At 47.7% G+C, this 26,553-nt stretch overlaps 1 protein-coding gene across 3 annotated transcripts; it reads right to left on the bottom strand.

The window, feature by feature from the left end:
* Positions 1-26,538, bottom strand: FKBP15 (FKBP prolyl isomerase 15). 3 transcript variants are annotated; one of them, XM_027687856.1, is made up of 31 exons: positions 26,395-26,538; positions 24,965-25,074; positions 24,580-24,667; positions 23,921-23,990; positions 22,321-22,395; positions 21,105-21,203; positions 20,540-20,689; positions 19,754-19,822; positions 18,505-18,648; positions 17,916-18,061; positions 16,868-16,916; positions 16,030-16,149; positions 15,697-15,796; positions 14,892-14,995; positions 14,122-14,215; positions 13,268-13,377; positions 12,791-12,901; positions 12,069-12,163; positions 11,320-11,422; positions 9,505-9,537; positions 7,818-7,989; positions 6,691-6,827; positions 6,288-6,443; positions 5,701-5,853; positions 5,287-5,379; positions 4,744-4,854; positions 3,851-3,958; positions 2,917-3,659; positions 2,406-2,496; positions 1,128-1,740; positions 1-1,085 (listed from the first exon to the last, which is right to left on the bottom strand). In XM_027687856.1, the coding sequence occupies exons 1-30, from the start codon at positions 26,445-26,447 to the stop codon at positions 1,666-1,668; spliced, it is 3,762 nt and encodes a 1,253-aa protein (XP_027543657.1). In that variant the 5' UTR covers positions 26,448-26,538; the 3' UTR covers positions 1-1,085; positions 1,128-1,665. The 3 variants fall into 3 exon arrangements, with proteins under 3 accessions (XP_027543657.1, XP_027543658.1, XP_027543659.1); XM_027687857.1 differs by having other exon boundaries at positions 24,580-24,664; XM_027687858.1 differs by lacking the exon at positions 9,505-9,537.
* Between the last annotated feature and the right edge of the window lie 15 nt (positions 26,539-26,553).

Raw genomic sequence — 26,553 nt, 5'->3', positions numbered from 1 at the left:
TACAGGTTTAATTGCACTTTATTTTCCAAGAAGTGAAATGCAAATCCCTCAGGTTGTCTATTTGTAACAGGGACCAAGAAGTGGAACTTGTAAGTTATGAGCAATGACCTCCCCTGGGACAGAGCACGGACAGGGTCCAGGGGCCACATCAGGGCACCAACACTGGGAGCAGCACAAGGACCCCCAGAGAAAATCCAGGTTTCAAACACCATCAGGGTCAGCACTAACTCCTGGAGGGGCTCCCAGGAAGCCCCAGCTCAGGTACCTGGCACCAGGGTGGCTGTTTCACAGGCTCTGGTCTCTGCCCAAACTTCAGCTGCATTTGGCAAGTTGTGGCACTGAGGGTGTGGGGCAGGGACAGGGACCAGCCACACACCCCAACAGGAACACCCAGTGCTCTTTTGGGTGTTTTCCTCCCAAGAAATCACCTTTGGGAGGACACAGACGTAGTTCCAGTCACAGGTGATTAGAGGCAGTTGTAGAAACTAAATTGCAGTAGATTTAGTTTAAGCTGTTTTATTTTATTAAGTGAAAGGAATTACTTGTTTTAAAGACACCAAGGGCTGCTAGTTTAGGTTGTGTTAGTGCCAATGAATGTAGAGTGAAAGTGCTGTGAGAGCCCCAGGCTGTTTGCCCAGCTCTGTCCTCGCTCCTTTCCCCTCTTGGCCCCCTCAGACCGAGGGGTTACACCCCAAACCCCACCTGCCCAGCACAGCCTGGGGTGGTTACAGCTTGTGTTCACCATCACTGTGGCTTAATTTGTGCTGTGATGGTCACACTCGAACAGCAGCAGAGCCAAAGGCACAGGGGAGGGGCTGGGCTGCCTGCAGGGACTGTGCTGCTGCTCCCACTGCCAGGAAAACACAGCCCAGCAAAAATCCCCTCAGCTCTGGCCAGAGGAGAGGAGCTGGCTGGGAGGTCTCTGTGAGCCCTGGGGGTCCTTCTCAATGCACAGCCAAGGGTTGGGCTCCTTCAGCCACCACCAGGGGCTGGTCTAACAGAGCCCTGAGGGTCAGCACCACTCACAGGGCCCTGGTCCACCACCACCTGTGCCACAGCTCTGCCTCAGTGCCCACCTGAACCACCTCAGTGCCCACCTGAACCACCTCAGTGCCCACCTGAACCACCTCAGCCCCCAGGGGTCCCCCCTGCTTGTGCAGAGCCAGTGGCTCACAAGAAAACCCCTGTCTAGAGTCTCATCTCCAGCAGCACATGGCTCATACCCAGTGCTGAGAGGGTGCAGGGAATCTTGGAGCCACCCTGGGCACTAAGAAGTATTCCAAGGAGATCTTCACTGGGGGAGAAAAGGAGATTTTAGTCTGATTTTTCAAACAGGCTGTTCCCCCTGCAGGGTCCTCCCAAAGCACTTCACAAAGTTCCTATTTGCAGAGAGTCTGAGGTTCATGAGTCCAGGGCTCAGGGAGGGGGACAGCAATAGGATGTGCTGTGGCACTGGTTGGCTCCTGCACTCCAACCCCGTGTGCTTGGCAGCTCAGAGCAACAGGGCTGAGAGTGCCCACGAGTGCAACAAGAGCCTCTGCTCTCAGCCCCCTCAGTCTGCAGGACTGCAGGGAAGCCCCTGCTCATTCCCAAGTGTCCCACTCGCCAAGTGCTCAGTGCACAGGAAGAGGCTGTGCCCAGAGGAGACATCCCAAAGCCAGACCTTCATCCCAGCCAGTCCAGATCATCATCATCATCATCCCCAAACAGTGGGGCAGGAGGGGGACGGCCCTTCATGCTCTGCAAGGCAAACCAGAGGGGAGTGCTCAGTCTCAGCAGCTTCCTGGTACCCAAATTGCTCCATCAGCTTTAAGGAGTTGGGAACAGGAAGCCTCATTACCAGGTTTTTTTTTATGTCTCACATGATGTCTTAACAGTAAGATTAGGTTTAGATTAGATACTAGGAAAAAATCCTTCATGGAAAGGGTTGTTGAGCACTGGAATGGGCTGCTCAGGGCAGGGGTGGAGTCACCATCCCTGGAGTGACAGGGATGTGTGGATGTGGCACTTGAGGACAAGGTTTAATGGTGAATGGTGCTACACTGACAGCTGGACTTGATCATCTCAAAGATCTTTCCCAACCTTAAGGATTCTGTGCCTCTGTGATTCCAGGAGCTCCTTACAGGCTAACAGGGATCAGAGAGGGACCAGACACTAAAACCCTTCCATTAGCCTGGCAAGTCCCACTGACTTCATGCCAGCAGGAGTCTGTCATCACTCCCTCAGTCAAGGTAACCCCCTCCCATCTCCATCATCAACCCCAGATACTCCTGATTTACACAGGGAATGGGTGGGAAACTGAGTTGCAGCAGCAGCCAGCCAGGCCCTCCCTGCAATGGGGAGGATCTTACAGCCAAGCTACAGGTCAATGCCTGAACCAGGGCTGGAAAGACCCAAATACATACCACTTCCTCCTCATCCTCCTCTTCAGAGGGAACTCGAGGCTTCAGTGGTTTAGGAGATGGTGTCTCAAAGAAGTTGTCATCCTCAAAGAGGCTGCAAGGAGATAAAGAATGAACAGCTCACTCCCAGAGGGTGGGATTTGGTTTTACAGGTTGTGTCACAGAGTGATGGCAAAGCTTTGTCACAGAGGTAAACTTTTAAGGCACGAACTGTTCCCCAGTGCAGGGTGACACTGGGACCTGGCAGCCTCCAGTATCAGGCTGTACAGGAACTGCAGACTCCCCTTGTGCTCCCCTGGGAATGTTCTCCACTGGCTCCACCAGACAGGGGGCTGCTCTGTGGCTGTTCCCAGTGGATTGTGCCCTGGCAGCCTGGACTGTGCCAGCTCCTGGCTTGTGCCATCCAGTGCCAGCACCCTGAGGGTGCTGCAGGCCCCACATACACCCTGCCCTGCAACAGTGGCACAGTTGTACCAGGACAGGGGCACTGTGGAATCCCAGCATCACACCTTACCTGGAATCTCCTTGCCTGGGGCTGGAGCCTCGTTCCTGCTGTCCTGGGGTTTCTCTGGTGACAGCTGAGCCCAGCTCTGCTGTGCTGGACACCGAGGCAGGTTGTTCCTTCTCAGGGTCAGCTCCATCCCATGGGTCTGAGCCACTCCCTTCCTCCCCATTTAAGGGAGGAGGCTCCAAACCTCCCACAGCCTCCTCTGCCTTCTGCTCCACAGCTGGATCTGCTGGAAGCGCTGCCACATCCACTGCTGGCTTGGCTTCTGGAACAGAAGGTTCTGCAACTTCTGCCTGCAAAGACACTCTGGAGGGACTGTGTTCTGGCTCAGCTTTCCCAGTGGGATTGCTCTCTTGCCTGGGCTCTTCCTCAGGAATAGGTTGTCCTGCAAGTACAGGCCCCTTCTCAGGATCCAGGTGGGATTTGGCTGTGGGAGAGAGATGCTCCCCCAGGACCTTCTCCTCCTCTGCCACCCCATTGCTCCATGTCTCCTGCTCCTCCTCAGGAGTTCCAGGCCTGGCAGAGTGAGGGGCAGTCTTGCCTTCCTGCTCAGACACCACGGGGCCTGTGGTTGTTTCCCCAGGATCAGCTGGGAATGCAACACTCCGTGCTGGGCTATTCTGCACCGGCTCTTGGTGGTCAGTCTTTGCTCCAGGTGACCCCTCCTGTCTCACTGTTCCAGATTCCTCCTTTTCACTGTCATGATCTGATTTCTCCTGCTGCCTGTTGAGCAGCTGCAGTGTCACAGTCTGAAAAACGGAGCAGAGAGAACGTGGGTTGTACACTGAACACAAACCATCAGGTTCCTGCATCACTCCTACTCCTGGGCAGCTTTGGCACCCACAACAAACTCTGCTGCACAGTTATTTCAGACTCACAACAAAGATGTGAGAATTGTTCTCCCACACCAATCACCTCGTGTCTCTCATGACTGTGGTACCTTGATAGTGTTCATGACAACCCCCAGCACTGTCCTGCCACTGTAGGTCTCGTCCAGCTCAAATTCACCCCGAAGGGACTGAAACACACTGTTCATGATCTTCTTTACCTGGTAAAGAGTAAGGCAGGAAACAAAGATGTGATTCATTGTTATGTGGAGCACTGGACTCAACATCAGGCCCTTCTCCAGGTGAAGAAACAATAAATGCAAGCACACGTGTTTTTTTAAAGAATCCCCATAATGCAGACCCACCAGACCACCTTAATTCAGAGCCATTCTGTATACACCAAACCCATCCCTCACAAACTGAGGCAGGTTGCACATGCCCAAGGCAGACTGGCACTTAGTTCTTCTTATTATTTCAATTTTTAAATCTAAACCTCAAATCTTAAGTCTCAACCAAAAAAAAAAAAAAAAAAAAATCAAGCAACAATGGGCAGCAGGAAGAGAGACTATTTAAAAGAGCATGGAGTGACAGGACAAAGGGGGAATGGCTTCCCACTGCCAGAGGGCAGGGTTAGATGGGATATTGGGAAGGAATTCCTCCCTGTGAGGGTGGTGAGGCCCTGGCACAGGTTGCCCAGAGAAGCTGTGGCTGCCCCATCCCTGGAAGTGTCCAAGGCCAGGTTGGACGGGGCTTGGAGCAACCTGGGCTAGTGGAAGGTGTCCCTGCCCATGGCAGGGGATGGAATGAGATGATCTTTAAGGTCCCTTCCAACCCAAACCATTCTATGACTGATTCTAAGATCCCATCCTTTCTTCCTCTGTGGACTTGGCTACTAAAACCACAGTGCTCTGTGGAAAAAATAGTGTTTTTCCTTATATCGGCTCAAAGAGAATAAATCAAGGCAAACTGATTTTAGTAAGGAGAAGTATTGGAGAGTCCAGCTCACTTCTTCTGTGAAGTCTGCAGGTGAGGATCCCTCCTGACCCCTCTCCAGGGCTCGGATCCGTTCTTCATAGCGAGCCTTCAGCACCACAGCATCTGCCTGCAGGGCTGAGAACTGCCAAGGGAAACCACAGTCAGAGCAGCTCCACAGGCACCTCCATCATGAGCCTCACCAGGGATGGGGGATCTGGGAGGGGTTTACTGAGGTAAAACCTCAGTGGAGTTTTAAGCAGGGCTTTGATAGAGTTGGCTGAAAGCCACAGCATCGAAACAAGGCCACTCAAGCCAGCCAGACCCTTGGAGAGCCACAGCTGTGTCATCAGCTCCTCAAGTAACACCAAGAATGGGTGCAGCATTCCTGAGATCCCAGTGAAGCAAGGGCTGGTCTCATCATTGGATCTCCTCTGCTTTGCTGCAGGCCAAGTGACATTATCCCTTCCCTCTCATATTCTGGAACTCACATCCTTGTTCTTCTGGACACAGGTAGACTCAGGCTAGTGATCCCTGAACTCCAGTTCCCATCCAGATGCTCTGTTATTTCCTTTACCTTCTCTTGGATAGGCTCCAGTTCCTCCAAACGTTGCTGAACCTCTGACAATTTTTGCTCCTCTGCTTTTTTCAAGTGTTTTAGAGCTGTGAGCTGAAACACAAGAACCAGAGCCCACCAGTTACAGCCCCTTGCAGTGTCACCCACTTCACAACAGCTTCTGCTCAGAAACAGCCACTCAGGACAGTGCAGATAAGCAGGAGAAATCGTAGCTGTTGCTTCAGCTTGGCTCTCCCTCCTTCATGAGCCCACCAACCCATGGAACTGCACGTGTAGACACATCCCACGGCCGAGACCAAGCTTCAGAACCATCAAGAAATTAAGAAGTCAAGCCACAATTGGGTGGGAGAGGATGTTCTTTACAGTCATTGGCTATCTAGCATTCCATTTCAGCAACAAAGAGCAGCCCTTTACCTTCTCTTCCAGCTGGGACAGCTGCTGCTGCAGGGAATCCCTCTGCTCACACACCTCCTGGTACTGCCGGACGTGCTGCTCCTTGGCCGAGGCCAGGGCACGCTCACATTTGGCTTCCCACTGGGATTCCAGCTCTGCCTGGATCAGGGACAGCTGCCCATCGAGTGAGAGAGATCATTAGGAACACACACACACGTGATCTGTATTTGCACAAGTGGTGAAAGCTTGGGGTTGGACATCTGCCCTGGGCTGGGACACCCACACACAGAGTGCAGCCCTGCAGCTGCTCCTGCCCACACCTCCCTGATCCAGCCACAACCCCTCAGGCTGGACAGAAGGTCTGGCTCAGATTTTAGATCTCCTGGCATATTTCTAAGCAGCCTCTCACTTCTCAGCAGTCCTGTATTCTTCTCTCTACTACAAACTCAACCTGGTCCCTCTCCTTTCCTCTGTTTGACACTAACCCTGAAAACCAAGCAGGTAACGCTTTCATTCTTCCCCTACCTGAGCATTTTCACAACTATTTCCTACCTGTAGGTTTCCTACAGGCCTTCCAGACTTGGAGCAGAATTCCCCTGACCCCTCACCTGCTCTGCTGCTGCCTGGTCAGTCGAAGTCCGGGCCTTTTTCAGCAGCTGCCGGAGCTTGTCCAGCTCCTGCTGATACGACCTGCGTATTTCCTCCATCTCCTCCTCTGCCTGAGCTCTCTCTGAGAGGGATTTCTTCTTCCTCTCTGCAAGGTTCTGCAATACAGACCACACAGAATAGGCCAGACTGCACCAAAACAGCTTCTCTTCCTCCAGCAGGAAGAAATTCTCAGAGCAGGGAACTTTATCACAGTAAATCAGCACCAAGGATCCACCAGCACAGGGATCTTTGCCTGCAGATGAGTCAAGATTCACTTAACTTGCATATTTAAAAAAAAGAATGTTGGGTTAACTTTCAGCAAACAACTGAAACCTCCACCTCTGGTGCTGGCACTGGACATACCCTTTCCAGGGTCTCCTTCTCCACTTTCAGGTCCGTCAGCTCTTCCTCCAGCGCCGTGATCTTCATGTCCAGCTGCTTCCGGCTCTGCTTCTCAGCTTTGAATCTGCTCTGAGTGTCCTCAGAGGTTTCCTGGAGCTCTGCAAAACCAGAGTGGGGTTTCAGTGCTACACACACTTGGGGGCTGATGGGGAGGAACAGTGTCTCCTGCACAATGAAGTCAACAACTCTGCTGGTGCCTGCAGTGGGGACTGAATTTATCGAGAGCTCTGGTGAAATGGCAACGCTTCTCACAGGATCATGAATTGTTAAGGTTGGAACAGGCCCTTGAGATTATGAAGTGCAGCTGTCAATCCAGAGTCACCACCATGTTCAGCACTAACCCATGTCCCCAAGTGCCACATCCACATGCTTTTTGAATGCTTCCAGGGATGGGGACTCCACCACTGCCCTGAGCAGCCCTTTCCAATGCTTAACAACCATTTCTGTGAAGAAATTTTCCCTGATTTCCAACCTAAACCTCCCCTGGTGCAGCTTGAGGCCATTTCCTCTCATCCTGTCCCTTGTTCCCTGAGAGCAGAGCCCGACCTCCCCCAGCTCCCCCCTCCTGTCAGGGGGTTGCAGAGCCAGAAGGTCCCCCCTGAGCCTCCTTTTCTCCAGGCTGAGCCCCCCCAGCTCCCTCAGCTGCTCCTGGTGTTCCAGACCTTTCCCCAGCTCCGTTCCCTTCCCTGGACACGCTCCAGCCCCTCAATGTCTTTCTTGTTGTGAGGGGCCCAGAACTGAACCCAGGATTTGGGGTGGGGCCCCACCAGTGCCCAGCACAGGGGGATGAACCCCTCAGCTTTGAACTTTTCACCCCCTCATCTCTGGGTCCTCTGTAAGATGTTGGACAGATACACCAAGAGACTGTTGTACAAAAGGCAACCCCCCTGTGACAGGATGATTTGGCCACTTTCAGCAGTAACAAGGACGCTCACACCCCTCAGACATGTCAGTGCACACATACCCTGTCACTGCTGCTGGGGAAAGCAGGAGTAGACACCCCAGGAAAAAAAAGGGAAAAACTATGACTTATAAAAGAGGAAAAGGGACACGAAGAGTTCCTGGGGGCCAGGCAGGAGCAGCCTCACCTGCCACCTGTGCCTGCAGCTTGTTGAGCTGTGCCTCGTGGCGCTCGGCCTCCTGCACGGCCGCACAGAGCTGCGTCCTCAGGGCCATCTCCTGCTTCTGGTGGGCCGTGAGCTCCAGCTGCAGCTGGGACACCTGGGCTGTGGCAGCTGCCAGCTCCTCTGCAACCTTGGCCTGCAGTGCAAAACGGAGCAGGGAAAAGGGGAGGAAAAGAAGGATGTGTGAGGAGACGCTGGAACTGTTCTCCCAGGAGGAGCTGATAAGGTGCTGGAGGCTTTATCAGGGAACACTTCTCCACACTGAAGAGGCAGAGGTAACTTTTTTGCCATGTTACTGTGAGTTATTTGGCTGTAACCTGCCCACACTGATTAGAAAGTTGCACGAGGCCACCAAGAACCTCGTCACCACATTAATTCAACTCAGTGAGTTTTCCTGGAAAGCTCAAGTGTTTTCCAGCTAAGTAACAGTGTGTGGTGGCTCTGCTCAGAGTTTTCAGGCTATGACAACACCAAAGCCTGGGCTCCAATATCTAATTATCCTCCAAAAGCTTACAAATCCTTGAGGAGCCACATAAAACACAGGCTTGTCCCAGCCAAAAGAGCACTTTGCCCCCAGAGCAGACCTCGAGCTGCCCACATGGGCAAGGCCAACATTTCAGAGCAGAGTTTTCACAGTCCTCTGTTGACCTGTTTAGATTCAGTATTGCTGAGTTCAGTGACTCACAGAAAGCCAGGCACTAGTACAGCTTGTTAGACAACTTGCAAACAACATTAGGAAAGGCTCAGGGCACCAAGACAAAGACACAAAGTCACATTCCCAATCTCGTTGCACGACACACAAAATTCAGGATGCTCTGCAAAGACAGAACTTGCACAGGGAACACCTAAACAGCTTCCACATCCATGCCTGCTTTGAGATTCCCAGCAGGCTTTCACTGTCTTGTTACTGGTAAGTTCAGGAGAACTGGATTTTCTCTCTGCTTTACCCCCCCTAAGAGAATTCCCTTCAGACTAAGACCAACACCTTCTGGCAGAGAAGAGCTGTGAGCAAAACTGTTCCAACTATGGTGAGGATGACTATGTGCTGACCCTGAGGGCTGGGATACCACACCACTCATTTTAAAGAGGAGGTAGCATTTCAGAGACTGGCTAAAACCAGACCTGCTGTCCTCTTATGTCTCCATAAGTGTCTCACTGCCACAGTAACTCCTGGCATGCTAAAACCAAACCCATGGCACAGCTGAAACACATGGAAAGGTTATTTTAACACTTGCCTTTGTCTTTAATGGCAAATAAAGCAAACAAAAAAGGGAATTCCTATGGCAGGAAGTGTCACTAGATGTAGTTTCTGCAGTGTCCATACTAGCTCAGCCCCAGCTCTCAGGAAGAATCCTGTGTGACCTGTACCTGCTCTGACAATGATATGATCATATCCTGTTTCTCCCATGGGGAGGTGGAACCAGCAGCAATGTGACAGAGTTCTTGGAAAGGGCTCCCCAAAAAAGAGGGGGCAGTGGGGCCACACTGCCCGTTATAAAGCCCTTTTCCAAGTGGAAATCGGTGCTAATTCAAAGTCTGGGACAATTCTTTTTGTGCCAATCAGTTTGTAGCTGGTTCAAGAGGAAGCTGGGCTGGCACTGCCTGGGGCACAACCATGTGTCACCTACACAGTCAGCAGACACTGCCTCACCTGGTCCCAGCCCCGATCCACTGGCAGCATGTGCTGGGAAGAGAAAGCAGTGACAGGAAACAGGAAGGGTTAAGAACACAACTTGAAAGGCAGAGGCATTCATCAGCAGAAAAGCAAAATGCTTCATACAACAGGAGCCCAAGGCATGCCAGAGAAGCCTTTAAATTACTCCAAGAACTGTAAAAGCTTAGGCAGAAAAAGGTAGTGAAGCCTGATGTAAAAAGAACAACACTAAAGGTCATCTCACAGGTATGTCACACACCACAGAGGTGGGACAGTCCTGCATGGGACCCCTCCCCAGCACTGCAGAGGTGGGGTGTTACTTTTGGTACACAAAGCCTTCCCCTAAAGCTGTGGTGTGCTCTGCCAGGGCCAAAGATCTAAAACCCCAAAACAGCACCCTACTAACACCTCTTCTTGGTGACCCTGGGTACAGCTGCCCGGCCTGTGCCACCAAACAAGTGGTGAGTCCTTATTTGTAAGTAAAGAGTAGATAAAACAGCCTAGAATTCTCCTCCCTGGTTCTGTCTGTCCCTAGAGATCTCAGGGGTTGCAGTCACAGAGCAAACTGGGTTAGACAAAGGGAAGAGGAAGGAATACCAGCCTTCACATTTACAGTCAATACTCTCAGAGAACCAGGGGAAATCTTCTCCCAGTGCAAGTCATGGCTTTGCTGGTATGGCCTGAAGTCTGTTTGTGTAACATTATCACCCAGGCAGTGACTGCTGAATCAAGGGGGGTCCTACTGAAGATGAGGCCCAAAAGATTCCTGAAGATCATCTCTCATACTTCCAAAAGATGATTCCTCCCCAAGTTACTTATTGTGCAAGCTGGATGCTGTCCTCGCTGAGAGAAAGGAATTTATTATTTCAATCTGACTTATTCCTGGTTAGAATCTCTCACCCTGCCCACACATTATGGGGATGCAGCCTGGGCTCTGGGTGGAAAAACAGCTCCCCTTCCCTGTCTGCTCACACCATTATCAGCCACCCCTGCTCTGCTTGTTACCCCACCCTGGAAAGCTGCAGTTTATGTCATCTTGAGGTGCCCCAAGTTATGGTTCTCACGCACAGCAAGCACTTGTCAGCTCACATTTGAACTGGAGGATACACAGCTCAGCAGGGGAGCTCAGGGCAAGGCTTGGTGTAATTTTAGAAGCCAGTGCTTGAGAAAGCAGAGCAGACACCATGCAGTGACAGAGCCCAGAGCCAGCCCTCCTGGGCTAGGCTGGCCTAAGTGGATATGCAGGATATGCAGCCATGCATAAGTGCATTTAGCTGGTTTAAAAGCTGTTACCCAACAGTCCCTTTCACAAAACCACAATGTGTTATTGGCAGAAACAAACCTCTCTTGATTAGTATTACAAAAAGTGCAAAACTGCAGGGAGGAAACTCTAGTAGGAAATAATTTTTCTTAAAGCTACATTCACTCTGTTTAAACAGAGTGAACAGTTAAACAATTAAATAGAAGGAATAAAAAACTGTCACTGCAACCAAATAAATGAAGTATTTTCAACCCAAAAGCCCTGTCACACACAACTCCTCAACACATTGGCCATGTAGCTGCACAGTTAACAATAAATCAGGCACAGATAAATCACTTAACATTAAAGCATAAAGACCTACAGTTATATCCAGTTATATATGTGCTGCTTCTGTCATGAAAGCCAATAAAATATTCAATTTTTTCTCAAAACAAAGTTCAGAACTACAGTTGTCTTAGAAGACAAGGCCTAAGCCTTGACTAAGAAAGCTTCATTCACCATGTTTTAGTGCAACAACCAGCCCCTTTCCTGGCTGCTCATGTCACCATTACCTTCTCCTGCTCTGCATGCAACACTCTTGCCTGTGTGTTCTCGTTTGTTGTCTGCAGTGAATGGTTCCTCTGCTCCATCAGCAGGTTACTTTGTTCCACATACCTGTGAACAGGGGAGACTCCATGAGCATTTCTGTAAATACATGACTTGGAGTAAAAGGTTAATTCAGAAAGGTGATATTTCGAAGCACAGAAGTTCTGTTTCCTTCATGACAGGTCCCAGGCCATTTTGCATGATGTCCTGCACTAAGAGCCTGTGTGGTGGTTTGATTTTTTTTCAAACCACCACAGTCTGGTCTCAGAGGGCTGGAATGGGTGTGCCTGGCACAGAATTTATCAGCTGGGATAAGTGTTTTACCTCTGTGAAGTGTATAATGTTCCTATCACACAGTCAAGAGTTTTGATACCTTGATATCAGCTCAGCTGAACCACATTCCCTACAATTTCTTCCCCCTTACTAAAGAGCCAGCAAAAGTCAAGCAACACCCATAAGCAGGGTAAGTGTCCTCAAAGACAGCAGGAGGGTTTTTTTCCCCTTTTACACACTCACTTTTACTGTAAATCCCAGCTTTGGAGACAGGCCCTGCAGAGAAGGGGGAGGGGGAACCCTCCTCCTTTTAATACCTTAAAAAAAATTAAAAATATCAGAGTATGGCTTTATCCTAAAGAACACCTCTCAGTTATGCCCAACCCAGTGTAAGTTAGAGAGTGTGCAAATGCAGAGAGGCTGCCCCCCTCTCCCCCCTCACCTCTGATTGCGCTCGATCAACTCGCTGATCTTCTCATTCTGCTCCTCAATCCGACTGCTCTTCTCAAAGATCTCCTGCTTCAGTCTCTCATTCTCCTAAAGCACAGCCCAGCATGAATATTCAACTTAGGCTTCCTTGCAGCAGTTCCTAAACCTTTGTTTTGTACAGATTGTGGTGAGGCTCATTCCCTTCTGGGTGACACCCCAGGAAGGCTCCGTGCTGTGTTTGGCAGGAATCCTGGCACAGGACAGTGGCTGTCAAGCCACATTCTAGAGAATATTGTGTCTGGTTGTTTTTTTCACCCACAAACCCCAAGATTATAAGGCAGCTGTTAAGAAAAGCTAAAAAGCACAGGACTAAGTAGTGAAAACCACAAGCAGGTGGTTCGTGCAACGTGGGTACTTCAGCTGTGACACTGTTCTGCAGGATGCTGGGGGTTGAGTCCAGGATGGTTTGGGAAGAGGCTGAACTTTTCTCACATGAACTTCTGCCAAGGCCTATTAAATACCAACAACTCTGACCCAGAAAGCACCCAAACCCCAAACGGTTGAGGAGCAGAGGGGTGGAAATCATTGTGTGTCTCACACTGGTTTTGGATGTGCAAAAGGAGATCACGTGGGTGGATGGTCTTTTGGGCCAAGCCACTGTGGCTGCTCCCATCAGGAATAACAGTGGGATCCAGTTCCCGATGGAATTAGCCCAGCCAGGCTGGCCAGGCTCACCTGGATGATGCGCTGGATGTTGCTCATGATCATGGAGGCTTCCATGGTGACAGAGGAGATGCCAGGCAGCAGGGAGCTGTGGGCAGTGCTTTGTTTCTTCAGCTCCTCCACCTGCAGGGACAAGTTGTTCTTAAGCTTAGAATGGGTGGAGGGAAGAGTCAGACATGTGCAAGGAGGTATTTCACTGTTCCAGCTGCTCAGCTGCAAGGTACAGGCTACTGAATCAGCTGTGACACCTCCTGAGGGGCAGGGAATCTCCCCAAATAATAAATCATATGATATTTAAGACAGTAAGAGACAGCACCTTTCCCCAAGCCTTTGCCTGTTCATAGCAGTTGAACTGCTACCCCTTCAAGCTCTGATCATATTGGAATTTTAATTACTGTATCACCTACAAACTTCGGCATTTAAACAGAGCCAACTCCTCAGACTAATCTGGAGAGCACAACAATAATGTCATTTAAAAGCCATACACACCTTGGCAGCCAGGTGATCCATTTTATCCACTACTTTGCTCACAGCCAGTCTGATTTCAGTGTTGTGCTGCCGAGCTTCTGTCATCAAAAAGGAAGTAACATCCCCTGGAGCTTGAAGGGAAAGGAGAGAGATCTACAGTCACAAGGGGAAACGTTTCATAGTTTGAAGCCTGCCAGATAGGACAGCCACTCTCTGCCCAGAAATAAAAAGGACACGGTATTTGGAAAACTAAAAATGCAGGTATTTCCCAAATAACACCAACAGGCTGGTTTGTGAGCACAGGAAATTCTTGAGCCATGTTACAGCACTCAGGTCAACAAGAACAAAGCCCCCAAACACACTACAAAAGTAGAGGTACAATAAACAACTGGAATGGAAGTTGGCTCCCAAAAACTGAACTGAAAAAATCATGCTCCAAGAAAAGCTCAGTTCAAGACTTACAGGACACAACTGAGATTATCTAAACAGTTCTTTAAATGCCTTTATTCCTTCCCAGGTTGTGCCTTTCAGTAATTCTTTCCCTGCCTGGTAGAACAGCTGTTTACTACTAATTATGAATATAACTGGAAGCACCAGCTATAAAATTCCTTTAGTAATACACAGTCTGGGAAGGCACCTGGAGATTCCACCCCTTTCACATGCATAATGTTCCTTAAGGTAAGAAAAAGATGGATATTTACTGGGGGATTTTTGCCTCTGTTTGGTATTGAAAAATAAGCATTTGTGAAACAGCCCAGCAATACAGACAGGATGAATATGTATGTGTATGGCTACTAAATCTGCTACTAAATCATCATTACAGTTTATTGCAGGTGTTGCAGCCCTCTGAGAAGGAGATACTTTTTAAAACCTACCTTGGTAAGGGGCAGGATACATCTGACCCACAGGCTGGAGCTGAGAAGCAGATGCAGCAGTTTGGGGGTAAGCAAATGCCATTCCTGGATATGCCTTGCAGAACAAGTTCAGTAGGTTAGAATTGTGTGTATTGGTGTTTTTGGTATTTCCCCCCATCCTCACAGTTCAGTGGCTTTCACATTTTAAGCCCAAGAGCAAGGATGATGTTTGGAAAATAAAAACTCAAGAACTAAGGAGTTGGAAAGTCAAATTATACAACAGTCATAGTAAAGGGAAAATAACAGTCACTCTTCTTTCAAGGCTTAGATAAGTGTTCAGGTTAGCACAGCTTAAAAAGCTATCCTCTTCACTCAGATTTAAGAAAAGCAAGTTACTCTACACTAGTCAAAGATGTTACCCTACAGAGTCAAAGATGAGCATGTGAACACCTCACTCTGAAGTTATGCTAACTTGAACACAAGGCTCAAAAATGCAACACAACTTTACTGCTCATTGCTCAAGTGCTTGGAACTTTTTATTGTATGCACTACAAAACCAGATATTAAACAAAGCCTGGTTAATTCTTAGTTCAACTTTAAGAAGCCATCAGTAAAGAGAAATTCAGCTCTTTTTGATTAAGTTCTAAGAGGCCTGTGATGGACACCTGAGTCCCAGGAAATAGCCTGGAATTCTCATCCTTATGTGCTGCTATGAAGTCCTTGCTCCCAGCAGGGGAGAAGACAGTAAGACTTGGGAGAAAGGACAGAAGTGCCAATATTCATGTTGGTACCTGAAAGCTCTGTGCTCCTCCAGGCAGGGCTGAGTGGGGCTGGATCGTTGCAGGAATTAAAGCAGCAGAAGATACTGAGGGTGCAGCACCAGGTGCTTGAGGTACTGAAAAGGAAGAGAGAAATTGAGGATAAGTACCTAGAAATTGGTCAACTCACCCGATGTGAAAAGGAAAAAAAAAATTAAAAGGAAAAAAATTAAAAAGAAAAAAAAGACTAAATAGACAGAATTGTGAAAATTAAATCCAGTCAAGCAAGTGATAAAAGGTCAAGAAAAGAATAATCTTTCACAGAAATCCCACTTCTAGCTACATTTAGACAACCCCTTTTCATTCAAACAAAGGTAGCTCTGAAGTTTATTGACACAAGATGTTATTCAGGCTGACTCTAAACACTGCTCAGCTGACCAGCAGCTGACGTGACTATTCCCTGATGGGAAGACAAGTCAAGCCCACTGCAGAGCCAGTTCTCTGCTCCCTTCACTCTGATTTCCATCACTTCTAAAAAAAACCTGCTGTTCAATGGGAAAGGATTTGTAACATCCCACTTAGAAATCACATGTCCCAGAAGTCTCAGTGCCACCGCAGCACACACGGTGACAGAGCAGCTCACACGTGGGGGTTGCTCTTCCTCAAGCAGGAATGCACATGAAGAAACACTCCAAGGATTCAGTCTTGTGCTTCATGGATAAGGGTTCCTATGGAGCTGAAGATCAGCAAGCCTTATCAAAAGCTAGCTATAAACTCCTGAAAGGAATCCTCTATTCCTGCAGCCTACAAGTGGAATGTCTCTACACCAGCACATTACCTTGTGTGGACACTGTGGGCAGCACTGCAGGAGCTGGCTGGGAAGGTCTCATGGAAGATGGAGCCACTGGCTGGGATGTCCCTCTCAGTGTATTTGGATCCTAAAAACATTCTGCATGTTACAACAGATGCTAAAGAACAAGCAAACAGTCTGAGCCCAAGAAGGTGTTACCCAAATAACCCAAGGGAACTATCTAGTGGAACCTTTTTGCCACAGAACCAGAGTGGACTTTCCTGGGACCACAGGAGAGCCACTGCTACAGATTCCACTTTAAGCAACTCCCACTGTAGAAGAAGCATTAAAAACACCCCACTGCTGTGACTGGTGATGTACCTCTATTTCTGAGTCACTGGAGTCCAGCTGACCCCCTGCTGTCCCAGCAAGGAAGGGCAGCATGGGCTGTCCCATTTTGGCCATCCGAGAAATCAGCTTTGCCTTTGCTACATCTGGGTTCTGAAAGAAACATTTACAGTTACTCTCAGACTTTTCAGGTATTACAGACACACCTGTCAGGATCAGACACTTATAAATTTCTGATTTAATAATTTTGGCTCTTTCATTCTTTCAATGACTGTGAAGAACTACTTTTCAAGCACACAGGATAGCACCATGAATTTGTTAATCTGGCTTGCTTTATACACTCTCCTTCTGGGATGATACTGCTGTCACTATATAGAAAAGTTTATCCTTGCACAAAACACAGCAATAAGAAGAAAAATGTGTGAATTCAGGAAGCTTTTTCTACCCCGAGGCACACACACAAAGTCTTCTCATGTAGCGATACAAACTTATCCTGAATGTCCCAATCACTCTTTGTTATCCATTTAAAACTTGTCCATTCATCCCAAAGGATGAGTAGCCTTGTGAACACCCACAGAGTCAAAGTAACTTTGCATTTAAGAGTAGAAACTGGCACTGAGGTTCTCAGGTCCTGCTAATCACAGAATCATTATGGTTGGAGAATACCTCTGAGAATGAGTCCAACCATTAATCAAGTCCAACCATTAATCCCTTCAAAAACAAGGCACTAACCTGCTCTCAGCAAGGTGAACATTCCATGTCTTGCTTGCATGATGCTCACTTTATCTTAAGCAATACCCAATGCTAAGCTGAAACCAAAGAAGCTTCCCTACTTAAGGCTTCTAATTAATTAGGCAAACCCAGCACTTACTGCGAGCTGCTCGCTGATGGAGTTTGACTTGGCCCGGACAGCTGGTTCCCTGCAAAGCAAACAGCTGTGTGTTCACACTGGAGACAACCACGAGGAAATTCAGGATCCAGCATTTTGGATTTATAAATACTGGTTTTCCAAGGGGAAGGTGTATTTGACATTCTCTTACATCCTGAGCATTTCATTTAGCCTACAGTCCTGGAAGATTCTTTGCAACAATATCTATAGGTATGTTCAGGACATGACTATGGACAAGTCCCATGGCTGTGGAACAGCTGATCACAGAAAGACGATTTTGTTGGTTGCTGTAACACCCACATTCTGGTACAAACACTTTTAACCAAGTCCAAAACCAAACTACTTATGGCAACAAGAGGAGCACTTATTTGGACTCCCTGAAAAGTCCCATTTAATTTAAGAAACAGATCATAGAATTGTTAAGGTTGGAAAAGACCTCTAAGTTCAAGTCCAACCACTAACCAATGTCCCTAAGTGCCACATCTGCATTTTTTGAACACCTCCATGGACAGTGACTCCCCCACTGCCCTGGGCAGCTGTGCCAGTGCCTGACCACCCTTTCAGTGAAGAAACTTTCCTAATATCCAATATAAACATCCCCTGGCACAACTTGAGGCAGATTCCTCTTGCCCAGTTGCTTGTTACCTGGGAGAGGAGCCCAACCCCACCTGGCTACACCCTCTTTTCTGGTAGTTGTAGAGTGAGAAGGTCCCAACTGATGACTGTGCTGCCAGCTGAGATGAGACAGCTGTTATAGCAGCACCCACACAGCTTAGTCACACTAAATCTCAGCAAAGCTGTGGAGGAATGACTTCCTTCATTTAAGCCCATCTTGGTTGCTTTAAATCTGAAAGTCAGCACTCAGCAGAAAATTTCCCCAAGTCCTGTTAGCCAGCAGCTCTGCCACTCTGAGGGCACTGGGTGGGCACACAGAGGACCCAAATGATGTGTTAGTGCAGCTTTGTGACACGTGTTTATGGCCATTGCCATCTTCAATACCACAAGTTGTTTTAACTGTGCTGCTTCTTACCCAGGCTTCGGAGGGATTGTGGAGGGAGGCAATAAACCCGTGTCTGCAGAGAAGCCATCTGAGCTGGGAACTGGAGAAGGTGCAGGAGAATCCCTTGAACTCACACTCAGTCCATCTGAACCAGAGCATTCCTTTGCCAGCTTCACCTTATAAAAAGCATGTAGCAAAAAATATGGGTTCTTTTGGTTCCTGGAAAGATTTTCAGCAGCTTGTTTATCTGAGATGTTACTCCCTGTCGAGCTCATGCACCCCGAGTAAAAGCAGACAATTGACTCAGAGCTGGAGAAGCTGAGTCTTTACATCCTGTCATTCCTCCAGGAGTATTTTGTTTTCCCAAGTGACTCACAAATGAGACAACTAAAAGATCCCAGGACAGTTACAACAGACGTGTCTTAGCAAACAGGCTGGAGGGATTTTCTGGGTTTAGGGTTCTGTTCTGGGTTTGTTTGTTCGTTCTTTAATTAAAGATACACATCTCCCTGAGGTGTTTGGTTTATAACAGTTTCTGAGCCAACAGCAGGTTCCCACCTTGCAGACACCCAAGAGCCACAAAGGAGATGTAGAACAAACACTGGAAGGAGACACTCACCCTCGTGACCTCCACCTCAAACACCAGAGTAGAGTCTGGAGGGACACGACCAGTCACTCCCTGAGCCCCGTAGGCCCACGCCGGGGGGATGATGAGGTACCTTCGCCCTCCTTTCTTCATCCCCATCATTCCTTCTTCCCAGCCCTTTGGTTTTCAGAGACACAACAGAAGAGATAGCAACAGTTGGATCAGTGACATTAGTTTCTTTTAATTACCCCCATAAAGACAACTTCAGGCACCAGTTATAGAAGATTCCAAAACACAGGGTTGTAAAATCCTATTTCTTTTCAGTCTGCAGGACTAAACTTTTGTCTTACCACAAATTGTAACAGCCAGTTATAAATTCCAACATTAACTTAAGAATAAAGATGCAGCTCCAACAGAGAGTGATGACCTCTCCCAGCATTCTGGGAAAGAACTGGACTCCACATCACTGAGATCTGAATTGCTCTGGCTGGATTTACAAAGCACCCAGAGAAATCAGCTGTAGTGAGGGGGATGTAGAAGTCAGAGCAATGCAAACTGCATTGGACAAGATGGCTCTGACAAGCAAGCAACATTAATAAGATACAGGTTAAAACAAAATAAATAGAAAAATAACATGTCTTCAATAAAGGACAACTTGTAACAGGTCATATATGAATTACTCAGGTAATGGAAGTGACCTGAACAAAGCATCTCTGATTCAAACCCTGGGTTTATGGATAACACAAGGGAGCATCACATCCCCTGGACTGAAAAACTATCACAGAGTCAACCCCTCATGATCTGACTGGGAAGGTGAAACCACTGGCAGCAGCAGAACTGTCTTGTATAGACCAGCCTAAAACTTGTCAGTCATCTCCACCCTCCCCTGCCCTCCTCCAGGGTGTATCTGATGCTCTGCTTCTGAGGCACAATGAGCAGGGAAGGATCCATAGCTCTTCTCAAACAGAAATCCTCCTTTAGAAATAGGATTCCCCAAGAACAAGGGAATGGATTAAGTGACTTCCAGAAAGATAAAGACAAAAAAACTTCAGGTCTTCAAAACAGGAAGCTTCCTTTTCACCAAACAGGGTAACTTCTGTCTAACACTGGTGTTGAAAAGGAGACTGGGCTGTGTTGTGCAAATTAAGAAGAAAAAATTTGAGTGAGCCAACGTTTTCTAATAAATGAAACTGAAATAGCAAATATGAATCCTGAACATGATCTTCAGCAATTCCCAGCTCTAAGATTTCAATCATAATAATGAAAGTGCCAGAAGTTGTACCTTGATGACCTTTCCAGATCCCAGCTTCAGCCGCAGCAGCTTGTCTTTGTTAACATTGGAGTCAAACACCTGCAGAGTTGAACAAGAACACAAAATACATGGATTTCCCAACTGTTTCAAGGTTCTGAATGCTACTTTACATGTTCCATAAACTCCCAGAATCTCTGCTTACATGCTGTTTCCCATCCCACTCCTTTCAAAGTTAATTCTCAGCCTTAAGACAGAGTTTGGCTACAGCTTTTAGTCCATTTCCTGAAGTACAATGAAGAGAACTGACAGCTGGAGACTCAGACTTTAGACCTGCTTTAGGACAGGACTGGTTCAAGTAAAACACTACTCAGCATTAAATATTCATGTGTGAGAGTGCCTATGGAAGTTAAGAGCATTTCGGACACCTCCTCCTGAGCAGTAATGGAATCACAGAACCATTAAGGTTGGGAAAGCCCTCTAAGATTATCAAATCCAACCATTCCCCCAGCACTGCCATGTTCACCACTAGCCCACCACTCTAAGCACCACATCCAGATGGTTTTTGAACACTCCCAGGGATGGTGACTCCACCACTGCCCTGGGCAGCCTGTGCCAAGGCTTGACAACCTTTTCAGTGAGGAAATTTGTCCTAATACGCCAGAACTCCTTATTATTCTAGAGGTAACACATATGACCTCACAGTGCCATAAAGGACCAAAATACACCATTAACATCAACACCAATACTATGCTGGAGGTGCAGGTTCCTCCCAGGGACTGTCACACTCAGTATCAGGAGGCAGCAGAAATGTTTTACCTGTCCCAGGCCGTTGTTCTGGAACAGCCAACCCGTATAGGCAACTTCCAGAGAGTCTCCTGCTTCTACTCCCTGCCCTTCTCCAAGGAGGAGATCCTGGTAGAGGACTGACTCAAGCACTGGGGAGCTGTTGCATTTGGCAATGCACACCTGCAGAAGGAAAGCCATTAAACCAGAGGCAAGTTCCACTCATCACAAATTTGATGTATTCCTTACTGCACTGACCAAGCCCAGGTTAGAAATGCACTCACAAGGCATTCCATGTTTCCTTGTGCTGAATTTTGCTGATTAAACACCCCCTGCTCTACAGAAAATTGGTCTTACTTGAGAGTCTTGACCAAAAATCCCATCAGGACTAACAGGCTCCCTGCCTGTTTGAATGAACAAAACCCAAGCAGGTTCCTCACAGAGCTGCTTATGAAGACACTCAAAGCTGAACTTCAATGAAAAAGTACAACTGACACAGAATCTTCCAGCAGTGAAGATGTTCTCAGAGATACACCTTGATTTGCCCATTTTTCTAAACAATCCAGCAAATTGTCCCTGGCCCAGAGTGAGCAGTTACCTGTTTGCTGAAATCCATTGCTGCCTTCTCTGATTCAAACATGATGGACCAGTTTTGCCTCTGATCATCATAGAAGGTGCTGTAATTGTTGGGCTGGACCTGTGGGAAAGGAAATCAGTCCCATTTACACATTAAACGATGCATTCAACCAAACTAATAAAATCTGCATCCAAAAGCGGCTTAAAATAAGAGCTACTGAAATTAAGCAGAGTCAGAGGAAGAACCCTGCTGTTCTACTGCCCAAGTTCTGAATGCACAAATTAGCTTTTATTTATGTGCTTATTATTGTGGAAGAATTATTATAACTCAAATACTTGAGCAAATGTTAAGTTCTTCAGAGATCCTGCAGCTTTTATGACATAGGGAACCTTTCACAAGCTTCTCTGAAGCTCAGTTCATAGTATATACAGAGATTTTTAAGTGTATCTATTTTTCATACATATCGATTATATTTAGACTTCCAGAATCAATTGGAGAAGTCAATCTTTCCTTACTTCTAAAAATCCACATCACCAGAAGCTGAATCTATAACCCATTAATCCTTTAAAAATATGCTTATAAAACTAGAAAGCAAGGCCACAAACTAAAAACCTGGTCACAAACTGGGACTAAAATTCTACTATTTCAGAGTGAAATTCCTCTTTATCAAACCAAGAAATTTCATGTCATCTGATGACAAGCTAAGAACAGCAAACCAACACACCCATTTTCTGTAAAACTGGCAGAAAACAACTTCCTGAGAGATCCCATTTTAGGGCTTGCACTAGTCCAGACTGTTCTCAAGAGCAGGGAAATGCTGAGTGTCAATTTTCTGAGAGAAAACATTTCCCTGCTGTCATTTCCTTCTGCTTACTCACTTGTATCCTCTCAGCCTCTTATCTACAAATTCTTAGCAAGAGAAGTTTTGTTCTGTCTGTGTCCACTGCAGGGCTGCAACCCCCAAAACATCTCCTCTGAGATCAGAGGTAATAATTTACCTCCTGCAGGGTATGGGCTTGGTTATGGAACACACTGAGGAGGTGCTCTGGAAGAGGCAGATGGAACAGCCTGTTGTGCAATGCATGAGGAGAACAGTCCCTGTGACACCTCCTGCTATGGCAGTCAGATGTTTGATCTCAAAGGTTACAAACCAAGGCTTAAGCAAGAACTTCAGAGCCAACCTGTGTTTGCAGTGAACAATTCCTATCACTGAGCACTTTCCTAACCCAGAGCTTACCGTGAGTACAAAGCCTGGGTGGATCCTTGCAGTTGTGATCTGTTGCTGCTGACTGATGTAGAGGAGGATCCTGTACTGGATTCCACAAGGAATTGGGCAGGGAAAAAGAGCAAAGAAGCAGAAACTCAAAACATTTTCAATTCTAAAGCGCTTTGTCAAGCCCTGGGCCTAAGGCTCAGTATTTATTTGTCAAATAAATAAGACCTTGCAGCAGCATTTTTCACAGCAAAAATACTTAATACAGTTTTGTAATGCTTATTAAATCTGCCTCATTTTCAAAGGTTTTATTTAGCTGCGGGAATCCAGCAACTCAAACTCCTTAATTTGCAATAAAAAAGATGCTTTAATTAATTCCACATTTTTCACAGTTACGGTGCATTAACCCCTCCATACATACAACCCACCACACATGGCATAACACAGCCATGGAATTATTTAGGTTGGAAAAGACCTTTAAGATCGTGGAGTCCAACCATCCCCCAGCACTGCCAAGGCCACCACTAACTCATGGCCCCAAGTGCCACATCCACATGGCTTTTAAATCCCTCCAGGGATGGGGATTCCCCCACTGCCCTGGGCAGCTGTGCCAGGCCTGGACAGCCCTTTCCACAAAGGAATTTTTCCTAATATCCAAGTTAAGGATGTTTATGTGTATCTTATTGTTTTTTGCTTTACATCAACCAGTTGAAAAGCAACAGACTGAGTTGGAGGGAGCTTTCCAAGTACTAAACAACACAGATATAATATTATATTGACATCCTTGGCTCTGTTAGACATGATCTACTAAGGAACAGTGTTTTCCTTTGTGCACCTGCACTAAATTCAGGGATGAACTGGGAGTAACCCACTGTTCCCAGTAGGATATAATACCACACAGGCAGCCTGAAGAAGGCTAGTTTAGTTTCCTTCTGCAAGCCCTGCCCTCTCCAGCTCCCCCAAAACACACCTCAACACTTCCCAGATCCCTGACTCAGGAATTAAGTTTACCAAACTACTATTTATTTTGCTCTTGCCAAAGGAGAAGCAATGTAGTGAGACAACATGAGTTAGGAATTGAGGGAAATGAAACATCACAGATACCAACAGCAAGGACAGAAGAGAGTTTTCAAAGTCCCTTTTAAACACACCAATTTTTTAGGCATCTCAGTGTCATGTTCTTAGAAGAACACTTGGGAAGGAGAGATATTTTTGATACCAAAAGGAGAGAGAATTTTGATACAAAAATTAAGCAAAGCATTTCTGTACTATTGGACAAGATTTTCCTTTATACTGATTTCCACGTGCACAGATTTGTGATCCAGTTGTCAAAGACATTCTGAATAAATACCAAAATCACTTCCTTCAAATTAGAAAAGGTGCCTGACACATTGCAAACTACTTCAGGCACAAGTTGTAAGAGATCTTACAACCTCACAGACTGCAGGAAAGGTCTCACCAAGGTGAATGGGTGGGACATAAGAAAACCCAGGAGGCAGGAAGGCAACAGGGGAACTGAGACCTCAACACCAAAAGCAAAGACATCCTGGAGAGCTCAGAGAAACATCACCTCACACCAGCAAACCCTGAGCACTAAAATGTCAGAGAATGAAGTGTTTCTCACCTCTTTGGCAGCGTGGTTCCCCACTACAGCTGCTCCATACTTGCCTTGCTTCAAGTACTGCCCATTTGTACTGGAAGACAAGTGAGACATTCAGCTGCAGGACTGCCCCTGCCTCAGAATTCTCTTTACTGTTGCTGAGTTTTAATTCTTTAATTAGTTTAATTCTTCTAGAGTTCACATCCCTTTCCTCAGGCCTAAAATGTCAGGCAGCCTTGCTTAGCTTGGAGACATTCTTGCTTCCTCGCAGAATAAAAACATGGAGTTTGAGTTGAAAGCTGCTCTTCTCCCAGATCCAGGGCAGAAGAGTTTTTACATGATGGCAGCAAACAGAGAATTTTGCTGCTGCCACTCTGCTCATGCCTCAATTCTGGAATGCCTGAGACACAAACCTCTGCCAGAGCTGCCTGAAGCAGTGCAATTATCAGCCCAGCACCCCAGGATGCAGCTCCAGGAACAGCCACATCCAGCCCTTGCTCTTTATCTCACCCAGAGCTGCAGCAACTGCAACTCCTCCCGAGCAGAAACTTTGACTTGTAGCACTTCTACCACACAGACACATCTGTAAGCAACATTCTCCTCCCACCCATGCAAAACCATCTTCCCTGTGTGAGCAGGGAGCTCCAGAGGCACAGACTCCCCCGGTGCCACGGGACACTCACTATCGGTACGCGAGCACCGCGGTGGCCACCAACACCGCCGGGGCTGCCGAGGCTGCCGGGGCCACGGGGGCCTTCTGGGCCTGACCTGCTGGGAACAAACATCAGGAATGTCTGTCAGTGGCACACAGCTGGGCTGGGACAACACCACGACATGTCCCACCCCCCCCAGGGAAAAACAACTCCAGGAGAATATTAATAAAAACAAAGACTCGCGTTCCAAATTTCACTCACCCGAGAGAACCCGGGCGTGGGAGGGTACTAAAGGATAACATAATTCAGGAAAACTCACTGAATTATTTGCAGTGGTGCTCTTCCCAAGGCCCTCCTTCTCCCCACACACATATCCAGCTGAGTTTGTTCCCCACACTCCAGCCCAGTTACTCACCAGCTGCTGTCTGACCCTTCTTGGGCTGCTTTGGGGCAGTGAACTGGAAGAATTCATTGCCCTGGCTTGAAACTGTTTGATCCAGACCAAAGAGAGAGGCCAATCTGGCACTACAGAGAGAAATAAAATCATTTAACCTTATTTAGTTGGTTAGAACACAGTGCCAACAACACCAAGGTTGTGGGTTTGATCCCCATATGGGCCATTCACTTAAGAGTTGGATTTGATCCTTGTGGGTCCCTCCCAACTCAGAACATTCTGTGATTTAACACAGACTTTATGGATAATGAACATCCTTAATTATAAGCTGTATCAAATACAAAGTGTTTACCAACACTTTAGAAATAAATTAACTGCAGGTTAAATTGCTCTATGCTAATTAGCCACTTAATTTTGAATAAGCAGAACTTGTAGATGAAGAGATGGGGAAGTGGTACAACTGTGTTTCATTTCCTCAAAAGAAACTTAAGGTAAAAAGGACTGAAACTACACAAAAAATGTAGTTAGTCTGGAGCAATGACCAGAACCAGCCTCACATAAACCAGGTGATTGTTACAAAAATGAAAAAACTGTGAGAACAGAGAAGTCACCATTCAACTCCTGAAGTTTTCTTCTTTGAATGTCCAGGAAACACGTTCTCCCATTAAGTTTTAAAATGGCAGAAGCTCTCCCAGCTAAGGGCAGAGGGTTTAATGCTGTAGGTTGTTCCTTCAAGAGATGTTGTTTGCAGTTTTACTGATTTAAGACCTATTAAGCTCAACTTACTCTTGGTATCATGGGATAAGGGAATAATTCAAAGGGCACCACCACTGTCAGTGCACCTGCAGCATTTTACAGGACCTGCTTTAAATAAATAACTAAATTTGCTAAGGAAAGAGGATTAGTTTACGAGTTGTTGAACAGAAGCTCGTGCAAGGGGGTGAGGAGTGGGCAGAGCTGGAATTACAACTGCGAGGAATCTTGGAAGTGGCAACAAGTCACAGGATATAATAAAACCTGGATGTGCCACACATGGATACGATACCAACAGAAACTGAAACCAACCCCAAATCGGCACTTTCGGGACCTGCCGCCGACTCCTCGTGGAAGTGAAAAAGCCGATTTCTCTCTCGGTACCGGCAGCGACCCCCGGGCGGCCGCGCCTCCCCGGGCACACCGGGGTCCCCCAGAGGGCTCTCGGACCCCCCTGCCCCGGGCACACCGGGGGGGCCGCACCGACCCCTCCGCGGGCTCCCCCTGCGCCCCCGGCACAGCGGGGCCGGGGCGGAGCACACACCCGGGGCTGAGCCCAGTCCCGGCAGGGCAGTGCCGGCCCCGGGCCCCGCAGGCCGCGGGCCCGCCCCTCACGGACACGGGCCCTCCCTCCCCGGGGCCGCGGCCTGACCGGGCAGGATGGGGAGGGTCCCGCCGCAACGCCCCCCGGCGCTCACCCGCTGGCCGGGGACAGGAAATCCGAGTCATCCTCCTCCGCCGGCCCGAACATCGCCGGGACGGGGAGCGGGACCGGGAACAGCAGCGTGAATAGGAACGGGAATAGGAACGGGCGGCGCTTCACGGCCCGGCGGGACCGTCCCGGCGGGAGGGGCGGG

The sequence above is a fragment of the Neopelma chrysocephalum genome, unplaced genomic scaffold (genome assembly GCF_003984885.1).
Source record: "Neopelma chrysocephalum unplaced genomic scaffold, ASM398488v2 Primary Assembly neopelma1_74, whole genome shotgun sequence".
In the NCBI taxonomy this organism is placed as follows: domain Eukaryota; kingdom Metazoa; phylum Chordata; class Aves; order Passeriformes; family Pipridae; genus Neopelma; species Neopelma chrysocephalum.
Note: the sequence above shows the minus strand (reverse complement) of the source record. Positions and strands in the feature narration are given on the sequence as shown.

Coding starts and splice junctions, on each gene's coding strand:
- FKBP15 (XM_027687856.1), bottom strand. CDS start 26,447: ATGTTCGGGCCGGCGGAGGAGGATGACTCGGATTTCCTGTCCCCGGCC. Junction 22,396..23,920: donor GGAACCACGCTGCCAAAGAG/GTGAGAAACACT, acceptor TGTGGAATCCAG/TACAGGATCCTCCTCTACAT. Junction 6,828..7,817: donor GCTGCAGGCACAGGTGGCAG/GTGAGGCTGCTC, acceptor CTGGTTTTGCAG/AGCTCCAGGAAACCTCTGAG.